A 20,367-nucleotide genomic window follows, 5' to 3' on the forward strand; every position below is an offset into this window, starting at 1 on the left:
GGCAGCAGAAAGGACTTGTGAGGCCACAAGAGGCAGGTGAACAGGGCTGAGATGTTGAAGCACCAGAGGTGCTTCAGGAGCAAAGCCAGAGGTGATTTACAGCACAACAGGGCATGGCTCTGAGGAGTTATTTTCCGCTTTGGGAGAGCAAAAGGAAGGAAAACCTGGGGGGATATAACTCTGGGAAAAACCTGCCTTTGAGGGTTAACCAGCTCCTTCTACAAAGTAAGTGCAGATCCAGACTTGCCTGGGGACACAAACACAGTCTGTGTTACCTGAGGAAATTCCTGCCCTGTTATAATACCTTACTGTGAGCCCAAGGGTGGGCAAGCACCAGGCTGATTCCTATTTCTCCCTGTGGAAGCACCTCATGGCTCCGCAGGGGCTGAGATGGCAGTTCCAATCACACCCAAAGGCCATTGCACACAGACAGCAGCCAGCAAGGGATGGCCTGCAGCAGGCCTGCTCACCTGCCATAGCAAAGAGATGCTTCAGAGCACCATTTCCTGTCTCTTGAATCCAGTGACCATCTAACATTTGGGGGAGGGGGGGAGGGGGTGGGAAATCCATCTTTGTTCATTTTCCTTTTTTTTTTTTTTTTTGCTTCCTTGTGTGGGCAATGGAGTGCACAAAAGCTGATGCCTTTACAGACCACTGGCTTTCCAGGAACCACAAACTGCAAAACACTGGCAGTGTATGATAATCAGAGCATGAGCTGTGGGTTCACCACAGGCAAGTACTCAGGTAGTTTCTCCTTGGCGATCCAAGACAATCCTCAAAATACTCCTGATATTTTAGAGGATGATAAAACATGAGCTTTGTTCCTGCAGACCACCCACTGGCAAGGCAGATCTTTTACTTACAAACAGACAAGTAGTGAGTATCCCTATTTCCAAGGTCCCTATTATCTCAAGAAATCTGACAACCAGTTCCCCCTCAATCTTTTAAGATCTCCACAAGGAAGAGAGAGAAGGGAACCCTCATCTCTGTAGGGACAGGCAGCAACAGCACACCGCTCACAACGTGCTCTCCTCCCTGTCCACTCCATGGCCAGGGTGCCCAGGATTAATGTGCACCCTGTTCCCCAGATCCCTGCTGCCTCCGCGTGACTTCTTGTGCTTTCCCTGGTCAGCAGCTGCCTCAGTCACTGGTGGAACTGCTCTGAAGAGCTGTTTCCTTTGCATCTCCATGAAGGGAGAGGATGACAAACATCTTGCCATAACACAACAGACCAACCACTATTGGTCACAGACGTTTCAGCCAGACAAAAGCCTTTTTCTACATCTTGCATTGTGCAATAAAGTGCTTTTCCCCATTCCCCCTTGCTGCCATTTTCTGGTTATTTTTTTAGCTAATGTAATTAGAGACATGTTCTCCTTTCATGAGCTCTGCAAGGAATTGGCTCAACACCATTGTGCTCCACATCTAAAACAAGGTGGGCAAAGAACACTTCTTGAGTTCCCACATTAAATTAATCACAGCATTTCAGACCCCTCTGGACCCCCAGGGTTCAATGCTGTCACAGTAAGAGAGATGCAGCAGCTCTCTCTCGAGGCAAGCCTCCAACTCACTGCAAACCCTGCAGCTCACACAAAAATTCTCCAAGAAAACATGGGAAGAACTGTTGGCTTGGAGGGAGAGAGGCAGCAGCACAATTAATTGCTTATCTAAAATTCCACCATTTAGAAAGAAAGGAAAAAAAAGGGGGGGAAAAGAAAAAAAAAGAAGAATCTGCAGATATTAGTAGCTACCTGACATGGTATCTCTAGGTAGAGTCTGGTATTTGGGGCATACAAATGATGGCATACACCAGCAAATGATTCATATTTAGTCAAGCAGCTTCTAAGCTCCAGCCCTGGTCAAGAGAGCTGGCAACAGCAGGAGGGACTGCAGAGGTTGGGGGTGAGTCCAAACATTGAGGTTTGGGCAGGTCGGCTGCTAAGGGATGTCCGGTACCCCTTTCCTCATGCAGTGGGAAACCCCAGAAACCTTCCCATCCCACAGCTGGTTTCCTTAGCCCGTGCACTGGGAGCTGCCTGCAGCTCCTACTCCCACCTGCGGCCCAGAGGTCCCAGTCTCACTCCTAGCCAGCATCCAACCCAGCAGCAGAGGCAGTAAATGAGCTGAACTTCTCAATACATTCATTACATTTTTCATGCTTTGATCATGGCTGGATAGGTTTTTTTAGCCAGATGACTCCTCCTCATTAATTAAGCATAGGAAGGAAGAGGGGAGTTCAGTTTTGGAAGAGGGCAAATACTTGTCCCTAAAAAGCAAAAGTTAACCCTTTGGAGGAATCCTTGTTGTGTTTCCTTCCAAAGACACTTTAAAAAAAAAACAAATCCAAAAAACAACCAACCAAACTACCAAAAAAAAACAAACACCACCACCAACAACAAAAAAAAAAACAAAAAAAACCCAAAAAAACCACAAAACCACCAGAAACATACCTTACCAGGAAACAAACAAAAATACTGAAACCAGGTATCCTAAACTGACATCCTGCCCCAGTTTCTTTCTCCTCTGCTTCAGTCCCTCTTCAAGGTACACATGAGCAAGGCATTTTGCTTTCTTAATGCATCTTTACATCAGTTTCTTATAAGAAAATTCAGGCTGCCAGCCTACTGCTTGTACAGAACAGCAGAGCTCCAAAAATGGATAAAAAGCAACGTTTCAGCAGAGTTACATGGCTCCACAAGACGCATCCATCACTCTCATCTTCCCCAAGCAATCGGTGCTGAGACTGGAGGGAGGAGTTAGGGAGAGGATTGAAGAGAAGAAAAAAGGATCCTACCTCCTGATGGGAGTCTGACCAAAATAGAGATAAATAGCAACTACGTCATTGAGAAGACAGCAAGAAGACCATTAGCTACAGAAGCATAAAACAAACAAAATCTAACATACAACATGGAAAAATCAAGGGTTTGAGCATTGGGAGGGGGAGAGACTTTAATTATTTTGTTTTCTAGCAGTAGAATTCTGTTCCCAAAGGGCCAAGCAGATTTCTCCCAGAAAGCTCCTTGTCTGCTATGGCACAGATAAAAGTCATCTTTGTTTAAACAGAAGGCAAAGGTTAAAGAAAGGGAAAACCAATGAATAATCCTCAGCCCTTCCCAGCAAGGGCAAAGAGCTCCCTTTACGCTCCTCCTCACTCCCGGTCATTCTGAGCAGCTAAACCCCAACACTAGTTTTGCTCAGAAAAAGCCATGAGGCACTCACTTACCTTGCTTCTGTGCAGCAACGAGAAGGACAGGGAGATCCACGACCACAGAGAAGATGCCATATGGGAAAACAAAAGGAGGCTTCTCTGCTGGACTACAGGGCAGAACACCAGCCCCTCACTGTGTGCTCTAACCCCAGTCAAAATATTAAAGAAAGAAAAATCTTCTTGTTAGAATTCAGGCAGGACACCTCTCTGGTTGTTCAAAGCAGACAGAATTCAAATGCTGCTGGTTTTCACCTCTAACCAAAGGAAAAGCAATGGTTTGGCCTCCTCTACTAAAACCCAGCTGCTAGAGAAGACAGGGAGGTCCCTGCACTTTCACCCTGTCTCTGCCACTCATGCAATGCGTGGATTTCAGAAACAGCCCTTTGCCTCTGTCCTTGCATCTGTAAAGCAAGAACCTCATAGCCAGACTTTTATAGAAGTCTGAACCAAACAGATCAAAACAGAGCAACTGAGAGCTCTTTTAACAAATATAAACCAAGAACCTTCCCACACAGCACTCAGAATCCCATCTGCTGCCTGCTGGTCCTCAGCCTGTGCAAGCAATTATCCCCTGATTGTTTTTGCTTGTTTCCACAGCCCTTCCCACCTGAGAGTCAGAACCAACAGCTGGGCCTTTGTTTGGGGTCCCTGGGAACCCGTGTTCTGCAGGAATGTGCTGCACAGCCAGGAAGGCTCCCACTTGAAGCTAGGCATGAGCTTCTCAGGAGCTCATGGTTAACACATTGCCCTTTGAGGGGCTGAAGATAAACATGAAATGTTGTGGCTTAAGGATGAATTTTGTCAGCAAGCTATTTCCATTAACAGAGACAGGAAGAACCATGTGTAAATGAAGCAGCTGCACACATTGCATCCAAGATGAAAACAAAGTTCTGCCCCTGAGCTCCAAGGAATTCCTCAGCACGTCCCTTGGTTCACCCACAAATTAGCCCTAGCCCTCGCATGCCTCCTGTTCTGTGTCTAACTTCTCTCCTGTTTCCCCTCCCACATCCCTGAAAGCTTCAGCCCTGATGTTGGTTTCCCTGGCTTCTTTTCAGCTGGCCTCATTTAACTCCATCCTTTGAAGCTATCCTCTCCTGCCCCCACCTCTGAGTCACGCTCTTGCTGTCAGGATGTTGCTCAGTTAAGTAAGGGAGCTTATGGCCAGCACTGCAGCCCTCACTCCCTTCCTCTCTTGGCCTAGTTATGTCCAGACATGGATTATGAACTCCTAGACAGCAAGACTGTCTTCATTTTTTTTTTTTCCTTTAAGTGAACTCCTGTGTTTCCTGTGTTGTTCTGAAAGAGCAATGGAAGAGCGCTTTACGCACAGTCTTTTTAAGAGGATCCTTGGATATGCTAACCTGGTGGCTCCTCAATGAGCTCTTTACCATTGCAAGGTGTGGGAAGGACGTGCTTGTGTTCCACCATGTTGATTGTTCCCTCAGACCAACCCATCAAGTTTCTCAACAGCTCTGCAGTGACTTTGTCATCTAAAGAGCTGCATGCTCTTGACCAAAGAGAAAGACCCAGAGCTTAGCAAAAAAAAGTGCACACAGACTCCAACTCACATTTCAGACTTTCCAAAAAATGAACAGAAAATGCAACTACAAAGAAATTTACTGAGACACAGTGGGGGCAATATAGCTTTAATTTTTTTGCTTTTCTTTTTTAGTATTACAGTATATTCTTATAAAAAGATACAGATAAAAAGGACACTATAGGATTTGTACATTTAATTCACTTATAGTCTTAAACTGACTAAGAAATGAGGATACGCCAAGGCATTACAGCAGCACACAACCTCCCACTTCAGTAAGCAGCACTGTACTTTCTAGCTTGGCGGGCAGGGGCACCTCCCAAAATGACCTGCGAGTTTCAGGCTGAGTAGGCTTGCCGGGGAGAAGAATGGCTGAAGATGGGGATGGTTTGGAGGGGAGGTGTTGAGCACAGAGTGGCTCAGGTACCTGACATCCCCATACAATTATCCTAAATATGGCCAAGGTTTTTAAAGAGTCTGTTTAAGGAACAATGGCTTGTCACAGAGGCTTTTTTAGATCACTTGGGTGAGAGCTCCTAGTGGTGGACAGCTGAAAGGACCAAGTCCTTCATGACCTCTGTGGAACATCTTGTAAAGAGCCAAAACTGACTACAGGGGAGTTCTGATCCAGATGCTGCTTTGAATTATGCCTGTGTAAACCCTGAGCAACTTGTACTGGTCACACTGGATCTATTCTACATTATCACCAGTAACAGAAGACTCTGGTTTGGAAGATCTGTTAAGCATCCAGACTCACTCATGAAACAAGGTGCCAAAGCACCATGCTAGACTAATGGCATTCTTCTCAGCAGGCACAGCGAGCAAAATCTGGCCAACTGCAGGGGATTCTGGTCATCAAAACTACTACTTAGAGTAGTAGATACCTTGTGTGTGTATATACATATATACACCCATATATAAATTTTATATTTTCAGTTGGCCAAATTGTGTTACTCAGGTTGGCCTCTTCAACCTTTGATAACAGAAGGTAAGGTGGCCAATGGAGGCTACCTGCTTGGATGGCAGGCAACCAGAAATCTCCTATGTCAAGTACAGAAGCCAAGGAGCCATGGCCAAACACGTGTGGACTGCTAGAGACTCCGTAAGTAGAAAACCAACCAGTAGAAAGATTTTGTTTACCCTGGATAATTAGGGAAGGTGGGATGGTGGAGGAAAGAGGGGAATTAGAGTAAATCTTTCTTCCTTGGCCTTGAAGATAGGAAGGAGTACTAGCTCTAACGACAGAAAACTGTCCCAGTTTGTCCCGCTAGCATGTTAGCTCTGGTGAGAAGTTACAAGGCATGAACCACTTTTGCCCATCTATCCAAGCTTCTCTGGCATTAAGGCCAGAATTTGTGTGGAAGAGTGAAGTTTGAGCAAGTAACTGTGCAGCTTAACTCTTCTCAATCTTACCACCATGTTTCATGATGAGCAATAATCAGGTTTTATAGAAAGTGTTCTAAAATAACCAATCTGCATCAGTTTACCACATGCTTTAAAATGCATGCTTTCCCAGGACCAGAGTGATTATGACAAAAGCAAAAGGAAAGTTTATTCTTTCCTCCCTTCCCACACCAAGACTGCTCACAGGTATCCCCTTGCCTAGCTCAGCTTGCTGCACAATAGCCAAGCCAGCTGTCCAGCCGGTGTAATGCCCTGGCACGGTCTCAATAGTCTTTGCTGTAATGCAGTGTATACATACAAACATAGCAAACTAAAATAAGGCAAAATAAATAGAGGTGTCAGATTTACAGGTTCCCCTTAGAGATTCCTAAAACCTTTTTTTTTTTTTTAATCATTAACCCCCAAACAAACAAACAAACAAAAAAAAAGAAACCCAAAACAATCAACCCAGAAACAAAACTGCATATATCATGTACATCATCAACTGTACAACTGATCTCCTTTCCCCTCAAGGAAACTCCTGACACAAACTTCTCCTGTGCAGCCCAGCTCAGAGTGCGAGCTTTCCTAAAGAAGAGGAAAGATTCAGCCAGAGAGGCTGACCATTACGGAAACACCTGCCCCACAGTCTCCCACCGTGGCCCCTCATGATTTCTTTCCCTTTCTCAAACATTGTGAACACATTACAGAAATGCTTCTGAAGGACGCCCAGGTCATTTCCCTAGTGGGGAGTCTCTCACCTCTAAACACTAGTTCTACTTCTGCTCTCATAGGGGACCGTGCCCAGATGATAGCTGTGCTCAGGGCAAGGAGGGGCCTTGCTGCCCTGAAGTCACTTTACCTTGTAACGTTTCCAAAGACTTATGACCAACTGAGAAGAGTGACCCAGATCAAAGGGAGTAGGAGAGGCAGGGAGTTCTTCAGGCTTTTCTGGAGTCATCCCAACACAACCTGCTTAAGAGCAATGCAGTGACACAGAGGTCAGTGCATGAGCACTAGATCTCTAGGGACAAGGTCTGGAGAGTTAGAAAGTTCCTCCTCTTCTAGGTGCGAAGAACTCCATCACAAAGTTAGCAATGACTACATTTCTGCAGAAAGCAGAACAAGCCCTTGATTTTACCCTTCTTTCTCTCTTCTCCTCCTCCTCCATTGATTTCCAAAGACAGAGTGATTTCACTTCAAATGCTGGTGCTAGGCACAGGTGCAAGGACAACTAGCTCTTCTCCAGCTCTCAGTGCGATAAAGAGGTTATGCCTCAATGTTACACCTCACAACTGCTTGCCACACCTGATCAGGCTCTGCTAGCACTAGAGGACAAGGAGTAAGATTTTCCTTTCTCCTTCAGCACTCAGCAACTCTACAACAACTACTGATGAAGAACAGAGCATAGATGCACTCACAATACCCAAGAGATGACAAACAAGGACAAACTTGGCTTCAGCAAGGATCTGACACCAGGCTGTAGAACAGAGCCAACTTTTTTCCTTATCTTCTCCATGGCTAGCCTCACCTCATACATTAATGGGCCTCTCTGCTTGTCACCTCTTATTTGAAATCACTGCTTGCCTCAGTGTGTAACTGAGCTTTTCCAAAACTCTCTTTATGAATATTTGCCATGGAGTCAAGAGCCACAAGGGACTGTCCAGCACGCTGAACAAAGCCTCCAGCCACCATCACAGATTGAAAACATGAGCTTGAGGCACTGGAGTGCTGAGAAAGTCAAGCTTCAGTGAATCAGGGGAGCGACTCTGAGCTTTCTGTCAGTCCCAGTCAGTATCCCACAGCTGATTTGTAGGAGTTGCACAATCTCTCATTATTTGTGTATGAGTCAAGGAGGTGGCAAAACTACAGCAGCTTTCTTTGACTCTGTTAGTGTGGCCAGAGCACCACGTACCATCATATAGGATCTCTTTAAATTGGGGTTGAACTGTGTACACAAATGGACAGAGGGCTTATCACTCTCTCTTTTTGCTACATTTGTGGCCTGGCAAAGTGACTTCAGTTTCAAAAAGCACAGCACAAACCTGGCTTGACAAATACCAGGGGCCAGGGCGGAGGGAATGCTGTGTTTATATTCAAGGGTTTTGCCCTGAGGTGTTTCTTCTCTGACAGCACTGCCATGCTGACAGTCTGCCTTATCAAACAAGTACCTGGGGAGCAAGCAAGCAGCCGTCAATGGGACAGAGCCATGAGTCACATCATCTTGCACCAGGGCTGACCTTGGCACTACACCTGAATTTCTGGGTGAGTCCTAAACCCAGGAAGAACAAATAGGGGAAAATAACTACAATGTTCCAATCCCTAAAAGCATCATCTTTGGAATGCAGGGATTATCCAAATCTAAACTCAACTGTGTAACAATTTGGCACATATTACCCACCTCTCATACGGCTTACGTGGCATAGGATATATGGCATGCTTTCAAACAAGACAAACAAAAAGGGCTGGGATATAGCACGTCTACTTCAGGGAGCAGCAAGGAGCTTGTTAATATAATTTACAAGAGACATTTCTAAAAATCCATTTTGTAATTTAAAATAAAAATGCTTTAAAAAGTGAGAGTTTTTCTTAAACTTTCAGAAACCTTTATGAAATACAGTCTTTCTTCTACAAGGTGCTTGTGTCCGCTGCAATGGGCACTGCTGTTAATGGCTAATCCCAGAAGGGGAGTGGGATAGTAAGGGAGGAGAATGCACCCAGCTCTTGTAAGATACCAGCTCTTTACGATGAGTATTATACAGAGGCGCGGCAGTCTGGAATGTCGTAAATAGGGCAATTCTGGGGTGGGAGACTCAAAATTCAGTAAACAATGAAACAGAGTTTAACAATTCTGACTTTTTTTTGCTTCTTTCCATAGCTTACATCATTATTTTACTCTCAAAGTGTTCAGAAAACCACGACAGTTTGCTTCTCCAATATCGGTAGTGTGTAATACTGATCAGGCAGCGTGTATGGCAGAGGAAGTTCTCTTCTGCAGACTCAGTGCAGAGCCTGAGGTTAACTGACATTCAGAGAAAAACCAAACCAAATTATTAAAGTGATAAATAAAGCTTTTTTTCACTTCCCTGGGATTCCTTGACATTTTATGCTGTTGACTATTGATGCATAGTTTGTAGATGGTAGGTCCTTGTTCTCAAATGTTCTCTCTTTTCTTCCTGTCTAGGAATCACCATTTCTTTGTTTTCCTTCTCCAGGGAAGATAACAAAAAAAAAAGGAAGACAAGACTAAAACAAAAAAAAAAAAACCCAAACAAACAAAAAGCCCATGACAGCCTACACAATCCATTCCCTTTCTGAGAGCCATGAAGACACACAGAATTCAAAATTCAGGCCTCTTCTTGGGGTTCTTCACTTTTTTGTTGTGTTCTTCATACATGTAGCTTAAATATTTTTTTTCTTATGACTTAACTCATCTCCAAAGCCTGCTCAGCTTACACAATCCTATGTCCTCCTGGAAAAATTATCAGTTTTCATTATGGCACCCCTCTGCTGGTTCATCCCAAGTAACTCCTTCAAAATGAAAAAGGCTGTGGGCTCCAAGGCTCTCCTTCCACACAATTCGTATCTTACCGAGTTATGTGATTCCACTAGGTAGAAGTGGAGCATGTGCAGTGAAGGTTAGCCTGCTAGACAGAAAGACCAGTTCATGCCAACAGCAATCACAGCTAGCATCAAATGGAAATGAAATCTCATTTCTTGCAGCCAGTGACTCCATTTGCTTTTTGCTACTTGTGACCTGTGGATTATACCAGGAGCTCCTGATTTCCATTGGGCTGCACTAAGAAATCTTGCGCAAACAGGTAAGAAATGTTCTGCCATTTTCCTCCCACCCTCCAGCAATGATAACAGGCTTCACAGTCATCTACTTGCAATCCCAACCTGGCAGTGGCTTCGTTTTCTAAAGAAAAGCCAGAGCTTCTTTCCTAGAGGATGCATTTCATAGCTTCAAGGCTCAACCATGAACAAATTCCAGAAAATGGCTTCTAGAAAAACAGACTTCAAAAGACTTTTGCAAAGTATTTTATGTTGATCCTGATTCTTGAATTTCAGTTTGTTCCAGAACCTGATTACTTCCTTCTGAGCATGACTTGCTTTGGACAGTGTAGGCCACAAAAAAAATACTCTACAGAGCATGAATCAAAAGCATTTTTCAGGTGCTAATTAATGGCTTATAAAATCCAATTCTGGAAGGGAATTGGAAACTTCGAGAACCACATATTGACAAGTCCCTGAAGGCCAGTCTAGATCTTGAAGAAGTGATAGGTGTTTACAGAGCTGCTCTGAAATTAGTCTTGCTTATTATCAGCAAGATGGAGATCGTGACTAATTTTTGCTTTGGCACACAGAAAATTATCTCTCTCTCAGCTGTGAGGCAGTCTGCAAGGTCCAAGTACTTTCTGTCATCACCATGCGGCCTTTGATGACACAATAAACTCCCAGAAGCAAATCTGTCAGCTCTGCATGGCCCAGTCACAGGCCCTGTTGGTTTCACAGAGGCACTTTTTAAATGGTTCAAATTAGGAGCACAGAAGAGGGATGAGAGGAAAGCTGATCATGGAAAGGTAACGTCGCTAGCCTCATACCAAAGAAATCCTTTGGGGCAGCTGCCAGCCAGGCGCCATCGCACACATTCATCTTCCTTGTTTTGCACTTTTTCATCACCTTCTTTTGGTTGATTATTTTTCTTCCCCTTGTAATTAATAATTTAGCTTTGTCACCACCCGCTCCCGGCTTGTCTCTAAGCCTTGGTTCCCCGAACGCTTGCGGTTACGCTTGAGCTTGGATAAGTCTTTGTCAAAGACTTCACCCGACCTTAATGCTGACACCAGGTCATCAAACTCCCCACTCTCTTCAGAGATGCTTCCAGCTTTTGCTTTCTTTTGTCGCCTCTCTTTTTCCCTCTGCTCTTTTAGCTGTGGAGAAAGACACAGAGCTTTAGGATTAGCTAACCGAGATGCCAGATCACTAGGTTCATGGTGAAGAAGCAGCTAAGATGCATCAGTTCAGTTTAGGGGGAAGGAGAAAAAAAAAAAAAAAAAAAAAAAAAAGAAACCAAAACAGAAAAAAGAGATCAGGAGCTTATCCACAAGGCCATCACCTGTGCCAAGAGCAAGAAGCTACCATGCTGGGCTTCCCTTCTTCTGCGCAGGCAAGCAGAGAGTGGGAGAGATGAGGAATGAGTAGCATCGTATGTTTGCCTTACAAAGCCCAACCACCCTGGAGCAAAGAGGAAACACGGACTTTGTCTACGTTGCTGCTGTTTTGTGCTAATTTTACAGTAGGATAGTGCCAGCAAAGTAGAAAATTACAGTCTACAAGTGATGCTGACACAGGTAATTACCCAGTTTCTGGGACCAGGCTTAGTGTGGCAGCACCTACTACGCTGACAGTACCTAACCTAGTGAGTGTAAAGTTAGTTTGGATGTGTCTATACAAACCATAGGCACTACTATATTCACAAACAGCTTTGTGCTTGGGGCATAGCTAGCTAAATTGACAGGCAGAAAGGCTGCAGTCCTGCAGATGGAAGAAAAGAAGAAAGGAAAAATCCCAGAAATCTACAAGCTAAACATATTGGAGAAAGAAAATTGTGTGAGATATCAAAACATTGACAGAAACTGTCCACCAAACAGCTCCTATTTGGATGGAGGCTGTGTGTTGCAATGATGGGAACAGGAAGGCACATTGCCTTAACTCTGGAAAGAGAAACTGGTTATGAACACAAAGAGCAATGAAACAGAACTGCCAATTTTACAAATAATTGGACAGGTCCACCTATCAACGTGATGCCCTCATTCTCCCTAGGGCAGCTCCAGGGAGTTTGGTTATCCCCCTCCACTGCTTAGCTCCAAGAGTAGTGGAAACAGCAAGGGATGGATGCGGCTGTCAGGAAGCGGGTTGTGTGCTCTGCATGCTAGCCCCACGTTGCAGGAAGACTCTTTCCATAAGCAAACTGCAACCTCTGTCATGGTGTACTAGGCCTACAAAACCACCCGAGTGCTTTAACAGTGGCTGAGAGGAATCTTGAGCCTAAGTCCTGGCATTTTTTCCTTGTGTCCTGCCTGCTGGCATCCTGGCGTTTTACCTCTCTCCTCTTCCAAAAGACAGAAGCCAGTGCTTTTGGCACAGCAAACATTTAAAGCAGTAACTCCCCACAGTGAGGCTGGGGCCATGGTGGCAGTTGGGGTTAAAGCGCCGGCAGGGGGGAAGGAGGCAAGGGACTGCTGAGCGGTTCTCAGGCCTCAGGAAAGGCTGAGGTTAGAGGGGGAGGCTGGTTCACACGAACCCCTGGGGACACACATGTCTGTCTCCCAGCAGCAAAATCAACGATGCACAAAAGCTCTCTTGCCATGTCAAAGCCAGAGGCAGCCCCAGTAATCAAGGTATTAAGGCTGGCCAGAGAGAAATACTGCCATTGTGGGTTGCAGCAGGCGCCAGGGCATTTGCTGTGTCACCGTACGCTGTCAGGCAACAGGCAGACAGCAGATAATGATGAAGTCTGAGTGGAACCTGACCAGCTGGCAGGACTGAGGGGGATTTGGCTCCCAGAGCTTTTGCACGGAGCCTGCAGCCTGAAAGCAGGATAGTCTGGCACTGGGCAGGAGCAGCACCATCCTGCACAGTGCCAGGGCAGAACAAGCAGGGCTAGATTTGGTATCTGAATTCAAAAGAGGGTAAGTTAGGAGCCAAACAGTATTCCTTTGAGAGCCAACAGGACAGCCAGCAGGAAAAATATCATCATTTGTGAAGAGAATGATGCCAAAGAGAGGTGGCAGGGAGAAGGACATAAAACAGTGACAGCGACAGGACATGAGCATTGGAATTGGTGCTTTCAACCTCTTTCTCTTGAGACATGAAAAGGCGATGGAAGGAAACACCATCCTGTGCCCAGGTCCTCACCATGGCCTCCATGCGTGCCCTGCGCTCCTCTTCTTCCTTTTTCTTCCTCATATTCTCCAGATCTTGCTTGGCCTCTGCAAATGACTGTAAGAAAGTGTCGAAGATTCCAAAAAATTCATCTGGCTGCATCTTGCCCTCACTCTCTCCAAAATGCTTCAGTGCCTTGGCATACTGTCAGGGGGCAAAAAACACAAGAGCAATAATTAGGCAGGTAGCTTGGTGAATACAGCAAGGAAAGCTTATGAGCAACCATACATGTAATTCAATACCCTCTGAGCTTTCATGTAGTGAGAGCAGAAACTACCCTCTGGCAACAGAAGTGGCTCTCCTTAAGGCAGGTGCCTCTGTCCCTGAAGAATCTGCTCTCCTGGATATCCCTTGGGCAACATGGAGCAACGGGGCTGGGGAGCACTAGTTGTCCACTTATACAAAAAAAACCCAACAAACATGTTCAGTGCCTGAGGGTGATGGAGTCATTTCAGAAGACAACTGTCTGGCCACATCTCAGCTGCAGCTGAGACAGTCAGCAAGCTGGGGACACAAGTAGTTTTTAGTTCATCCTAGCTACCAAACAAGTAGTTTTAGCCTATCGTTTCCACTTCCACTTCCCTCTCAAATTCACTTTTAAAACAGCTGGAATTAGAGGGTTGTTGGGTTTTTTTTTTGCAATAATGTTACAATCTGTCCTCTCAGGAGCCTTTTGCTATGTCATCCATCACTCTGGAGTACTCTGAGTCAGGGTGTTGCCTGGGAGAGACGAGACTATGGACAGACATGGCATGAGAGGGGAGCAAGGAAAGCAGCCAGGTGTCTCAGGCAGACTTAAAAGACAGTGAATACATCACAAGTGGCTTTTATTTTAAAAGGCAAATGTTGAGGCTGCAGGACGCATGTGGAGGCAGCCAACTGGCAGGACTTCAGTCACAGGGCAGTCCTGATCGGGATATGGTAAATTCACAGCAACTCCTGGCTCTTGGACATCGGTTCTGCAGTAGTTGTACTCTCTTCTTTGCTCACTCACACTCACAAGCATGCCTCTGTACTCACCAAAATGCATGCACATATAGTTTGTCAACAACATGTATGCACATGTCTACTAAGTCCTACATAAATGTACGCATCCAAAAGCTGTGTCATTGGCCAATCACCTTCACCCATAGACCTCTGTATCATAACAGGTAGCACCAGGAACACGTTCCTGATGGCACTGGTGCCCTGATGCATGGCTGCCCAAGCATTCTCTGCTAGCACTTTAACACAAAACCACTGAGCAGCAGAGTATCCTTATAGACCTCAACATTTACCAAACCAAACCTGGACTCTCCTAGGCTACGGACTGCCTTCAAACTCTCTCGTGCCTATATTCAGCTCATACTAACACAGCCCAGCTTCCTTTTCCTTAGATGGGTGCTCTTGCAGAATGGGAAAGACAGTAAGAATAGTTCAGGCTCCAATCCCAAGCACACAATGAGTTTGGAAGCAGGTCTTATAAACCCTTCTGGCCCTGTACCAGGCAAAGCATACGCAATATCTCCCAGTCAACTGCAGGGGGAAGAAATCTCCAAGGAAAGCAGCTTCCTTCTGGCACAGCCTGAGAGATTCGGCATCTCCCCTTCTCTCCTTTCCCTGCCAGGCCCACAAAGCAGTTTGAAGCAATAGCTTCTTTCTTCTTTAAAAAGGCTGCATTTTCAGCCAGAAATAAACAAAGAAACCCAAAGTAGCTGAAAAAAAAAAGTGTTGGAAGAAACGCAAGTTGCTTTGAGCTACCAAACATGGCAGGAGTTGAAGGAAGCACTATAGCAGCAAGTCATGGAGGGACTTCAGAGTATGAGAACAGCAACAGATTACTTCTCTGTTTTAACTCCTGTTCTCCGAAGCTTTTGAAGACACATACACATAAGTATGCACACTTACTCTCTCTCCCCACCCATCTCTGTATATATGTATTTTCTCTGTATATAATGTACACACAGTCTGCTTGAATATTAGGAAAGTGCAGCAGTCTCACAGTGACTCACACCGTGATCCACAGCACCAGTCCTTTAGCAGAGAGAACACAGGCTGTCAGTACCACAGAGGGAGATAAAGCATTGCCACATACTATATTTTCTTGGCTTTCATGGTCCAGCATGCCAATCAGCCAGGGGAGCAGGAGTGCTAAAACAAGACTTCAGCACAGGCATTGCCCCACCACGGCTTGAACACATAGAGCACCTGAAGCTCATTGCTCACAGCAGATGTGCTACCTGGAATCTTCCCACTTAACTTGTGGTTAACTCCTGTGAAAACTGAAAATAAGGCACAAATTAAGAAGAATGGCTAGAGCTGCCAGCTAGAAGGAAAGTTTGTCCACCTCCTGTGAAGCATTTAGTCCAGGGGCAGACCACAGGAGATGGCTGTTGTACCTGGCAATGCACTGCCTCTGTTCCCTGTGTTCCTCTTATGCACAGCAAAAGTGAGTGAGGGAGCACATGGGAACTGACCTACCTGGTCTGAGCCCATGGAGGGGTCCTTGCCTGGGGCTCTTGGATCCTACATACATGGAAGTCTCCATTAGAGGGTGGTGTTGTCTGCAAATGTTCTGCACAGAGCCTGTCACCCAACTCCCAGCAGCAGCTAGCTCTTGTCACACTGGCAGAGGGGCTTTTTGCCACTGCCTCCCCACTGCCACTCAGAGGAGGAACAATGCTGTTGTGCTGGAAAAATCCAGCAGCCTGGGAGCCTTCCAGAGACACTCATGTGTATAAGGTGTTCTGGTCTATAAGCAGCAGCAAGGAGGTGGCTGAGAACAGCCCGTCTTTGGTGTCCTGTAACATGGCTTAGTAGGTCACAATCATTTACTGTAAAGCAGTGAAAGATGGAAAGCAAAAATCTGTGAGCCAAATGTACCAAAAGAACTACAACAGAGAAATCTGCAGTTCACTGAAGTAAACATTTTCCTTCTTCCTCTGCCCCCTCCAGAAAAAAAGCTGACTGAGCAGAGGAAGGCAAGTCAGGAGACCAAGCCTCTGCTGCCAACTCTGCCCATGATATGGCCCTGGGAACTCACGCTCCCTCTCCCAGCCTTCCTTTCTCCATTTGATAAAGAACAGAAAGTGTTGCCCCACTAATCTGATACAGGAAAAGGCAAAAAAATCAGTTGTTTGCAACCATAGGACACTACCTTAATTCGATGCATTATTGTAAAGAGAGCCACGCTGTCTTTTCACTGTTTAAACTGCAACAGACCTCTCTGTTTTTATTACTACTTCTATTTCCCCGTAGCTCCGGTTCTGTGATCACGTGTGCTTTTTCAAAGCACTGGTGCTGGGACAAGGGGTAGTCGGGTTACTGGAGGCAGCCTCCCCAACCCCAGTACGAAGCTCAGGCTCCTACCTGCCCACAGTGGCTAAAACCACACTGCCTGCCTCGCTCAGGTGTAAGAGGCAGCATGGCACAGACCGAGACGCTCTGGACCCACGCCTCTCTTCTGCTCTCCGCCACAGGATTTGTGTCACCCTGTACAAATCACTCAACTGCTCCATGGGCAGATTCCCTGCCAAACAGTACCTGCTCTTGTACTCAATTGTGAAATCTGGAGCTAAGTCCTCATGCACGCAAAACGCTTCCCAGAACTTCATGACATGCTGTAATATCGCAGAACAAGGGCTGAAACTTGCTTATTCCTGAAGTCATTTGGGGACAGATGACATGGGCAAAAGCAAGATGGAAAACTGTTTCAGCAGGTTTTCCACTGTAATACAGGATAGTATCTCTTTTTTTTTTTTCATTAAAAAAGTCATTTCCACACCATAAGGGCCCCCAAGCTCCATGATATAACAGGTCCACGAGATCAGTGCCAGCTCTGCTTCCTCTGCCAAACTTTCCACTGAATTCATCCTCTTGCCAAAACAAATCATTTAGACAGTTGTTTATTTAAAAAAGCCATTTTAGCAAGGAGAGGGAAAGCGGGATAGCAGCGCACACACTCTGCTGAGCTTGCCAACGAAATGTTAAACAGTGGCAGAAGAGCTCTGGAAATGGCAGGAATTGGACTCTAGAAGAAAAAACAGCCATGATAAAAATTTCCTGCTGTCTGTCATGTCTTCTATTGCAGGAGGAGCCAATGCAGAAATGATTTGTACTATGTAGCCATGCAACATGAACTGTCTTCCCTAGACAAGTAAAGCTGAGTTTGCTGTTACGAAGACTCCAATCCCGTACCGAGGCAGTTCAAACAAGTGTCTGTTCTCTTTGTGGCGCGCATTCAGATCAGTTATTGGAAAGAGCCCTGTCACTTCAGGCAGGACTGGGCCCAGCCCTCCTTGCACCTAAATGCTCTTACAGGATTATCCTAGCAGTTCAAAAGTGACTCTGGCAGCCCCAAAAATCAAGATACAGGTGCTATAAGCATTTCTGATATGTTAGATGCCAACCTGTCCTGAAACATCTGCAGTTCTAAGTTAGTGTACGGCAGCTACATAATTTATTTACCAAATGGCTGACAGCCAGCTGTGGTACCTGCCCATGCCCTTTATAATGCACCCCGTCTTGACTTCCTCAGTCTCTGTCCCAATCCTTTCCTTATTCGTCAGCCTCAGGGGCTAACAGAAAATACTCGTTCCCCAAAATGAACCACTGAAGTACACACTTGGACTACGGTATTTCTGTGTGCTTCATAGCATTCTGCCATTAATGACTATTTTCTTAAATGCATTTTGGCTTTCACTGCCTTGCTGTTCTTCAAAACAGTTACTATATGTGCTAAGCTTATTAAATGCACGTGTGGAGTCTGAACCCCAGTCTCCGTGATGATACACCCTGTGCTTGCAAGGAGCTGTCATGAGGGAAAACTGGCAATGGACAATTTTCCTACCCTCCTCATCAACCTTGCCCAGGCAGTGGCCTCTTTTTGCCTCTATAGAGAGGCTTAAGTTTGACATTCATCATAGGAATGGCAATACCTGACAAAGCAGATTTTGTTCTTGGAAGATCTAAAACGTTTTAAAACCAGCTTTTTTTATAAATCAAGCACAAAGTAGACCAGTTACAAACAAGTTTAGCGATCTAAGTTCACACCTGTCAACATTTAAGTATCTTGTAAAGCTTCATAAGGGGCAAATGTCACCTTTTTCAAGTAGGAAAATAGAATTCATACCATGGGAGGTCATTGTTCCTCTGCCTGGGTATCCTCAATCTTTCCCCACATGAAATACAGGGAAAGATTTTCACAAACAAAATTCAACCCCATTCTTTTCTTTCTTATGTGAAAAAGTTAATTTTTCATCTGTTTGAACACATAAATACTAGTAAAGGATTCCAGGGCAAAATTTCACTTTCTCCTGCCCCCAACTTTCAGTTTACGGGAAATGGCAGAAAACATTATCCCTTGATCTAATCTATATATTCTCTTATAAAGTGGTATTGAAAGTGAGAAAAACACAAAAAGAACAAGAACCAGCTGTGCTAGGGATCCTGTTTAAAGAGTCAGTCTAAGTTTTCAATCAGTTCTTAACCAAGCCTGCATGAAGATAAGTATATTTAACAAGGTTTCCTCTGCAAACATGGATGCTTGCATTTGACAACCTAGCCCTTTAAATTTAAAATATCACTTCCTCCCCATGGCCACTAACTGTAAATGGTTCTGTGTAAGCAAAAAGGCCAAAAAATGTATTGCATGACATTGTGAAAAATACCCTCTACAGAGAAGGTCAGCACCACACCTTGGTAATGGATTGTTTCCATAGCTTAAAGGAATATAGAAATTACTTTTGCTAATACTAAAGACATTTAAAAAAAATAAAAAACTTCCCAGGTTTGAAAAGATAATTTGTATTGTTTTAAATCCCAGCTGAGGAAACATGGCTCTGATTAACTCATGGCAATCAATTAGCCACATCTATATTTAGAAGGATATCCAACTCCAGCTGTTAAAACTAGGGCTTCATTATTGTTAATAAATCTGTGAACCAGACCAATTCTTCCTGGGCTCATTAGGATATTTTTAAAAGTCCTCCCTCTCTCACTACCTTCTTTTCAATTTGCTTTGCTTTGAGAAATCGAAAAAGTTCAGGATAATCAGATGTCTTGGTCTCTCTCTTCCTTTAATTGGCTGGTTATAGCAGGTTTCCACGGTAATAAAAAAGCTTGTGATTCAACAAACACAGAGAGCCCATTGAGGTTGGAAGATGTTATAGGTTTTGCAAAGCACATCTGGTTTGTTGAAAATTTCCAGCTTTCTTTTTCCTTTTTTTTTTTCTCCTTTTTTTTTTTTTCAGGAAAAAAAAAAAGAAAAAGAGGAAGAAGAGAGAGGAAAAAGAATAAGAGGCAAACACAAGAAATAGCTCAGCATTGGTAAGGACAGACAGTTCCCTTTTAGGAGTCCAAAAGCAGCTTTTTGCCAGTGGAAGAACCAAAGCCATAGACTGAGCAAAAGTTGGAACCGCATGTGTTCAAACATAGTAAGGGGGTGCTAGAAGAAGGTAGAGAAACGTTTCCTAAGCATGTTATAGTCATTAAAATAAAACATCTCTTTATGTCAAGTGCTTTATGCTGGCTATGTCTAAAAAAGCATGCAACAACTTCCAGACGTATTGGTCTGTCTGTAGGGAGATTCTCTGGTTATTTTTAAAGCAAAAGAACAGCATTTTTCCTGCAAGTGCCTGATCAAGAAAAGTTGCATTGCTGTGCTAGACATGTACCACTTGCTGGTTTTTAACTCCTGACTGACCTTGTAAAGAAACCACACTGGATTTTTGTCTTGGTGTGCCAAAAGAGAGGACCACCACCATCTATAACATCAAACCAAAAGTGAGCAATCTAAGCAAAGTACAGAGTGAATTCGCTTCCAGAAATGCACACCTAACTATAACAAAGTTGAAAAATTTACCCAGTCATAAAACAGAAGCCCCCAAACCATAGAAAATTGAGCATTTCTCTGTAGATTTAGTGGAGACATGGAATGCAAAATATTGTTTTTGTGATTATAAAGCCAGTATGGTGTGAACATTATTACACTGGAAGCGGTTTGAATCTTCTCAAGCAACATGACAACACTGAAAAAATCAGGCATGTTATTCTCCATGAAATGCCCTTGCAACATTAACAAGTGTTAGACTGCCCAGATTTTACTTCTGAGTGCTGTAATAACCACTGCCCCACTTGCATTTGCCAGGGCAGCTAGGTCTAGCTGAGAGAGCCAGTAGCCCCTGCTGATCGCAGCTGCAAGTCAGTATTACCAACATTGTCTCCACAGCAAGGAAATGCTTTTGAATTACAGAATGACATTACTGCAGAGCGACGAGATGAGTGAGGAGTCTTACTGCTCAGTTCCTCAGCC

The 20,367-nt window shown here is 44.6% G+C and overlaps 1 protein-coding gene across 5 annotated transcripts in view; it reads right to left on the reverse strand.

Moving 5' to 3' along the window:
• Positions 1 to 4,838: 4,838 nt before the first annotated feature.
• The window catches only part of DAAM2 (dishevelled associated activator of morphogenesis 2), a 212,022-nt gene continuing 196,493 nt past the window's right edge, over positions 4,839 to 20,367 (reverse strand). For all 5 annotated transcript variants that reach the window (XM_086744495.1, XM_086744497.1, XM_086744496.1 and 2 more), the window contains 2 exons: positions 13,050 to 13,220; positions 4,839 to 11,062 (listed from right to left, as the gene is read on the reverse strand). In XM_086744495.1, coding sequence (XP_086600621.1) covers positions 10,847 to 11,062; positions 13,050 to 13,220 — 387 coding nt within the window. In that variant the 3' untranslated portion in view covers positions 4,839 to 10,846. The remainder of the gene's footprint in view (positions 11,063 to 13,049; positions 13,221 to 20,367) is intronic.

Source organism: Chlamydotis macqueenii, chromosome 3 (assembly GCF_036417535.1).
Source record: "Chlamydotis macqueenii isolate bChlMac1 chromosome 3, bChlMac1.mat, whole genome shotgun sequence".
Lineage (NCBI taxonomy): Eukaryota > Metazoa > Chordata > Aves > Otidiformes > Otididae > Chlamydotis > Chlamydotis macqueenii.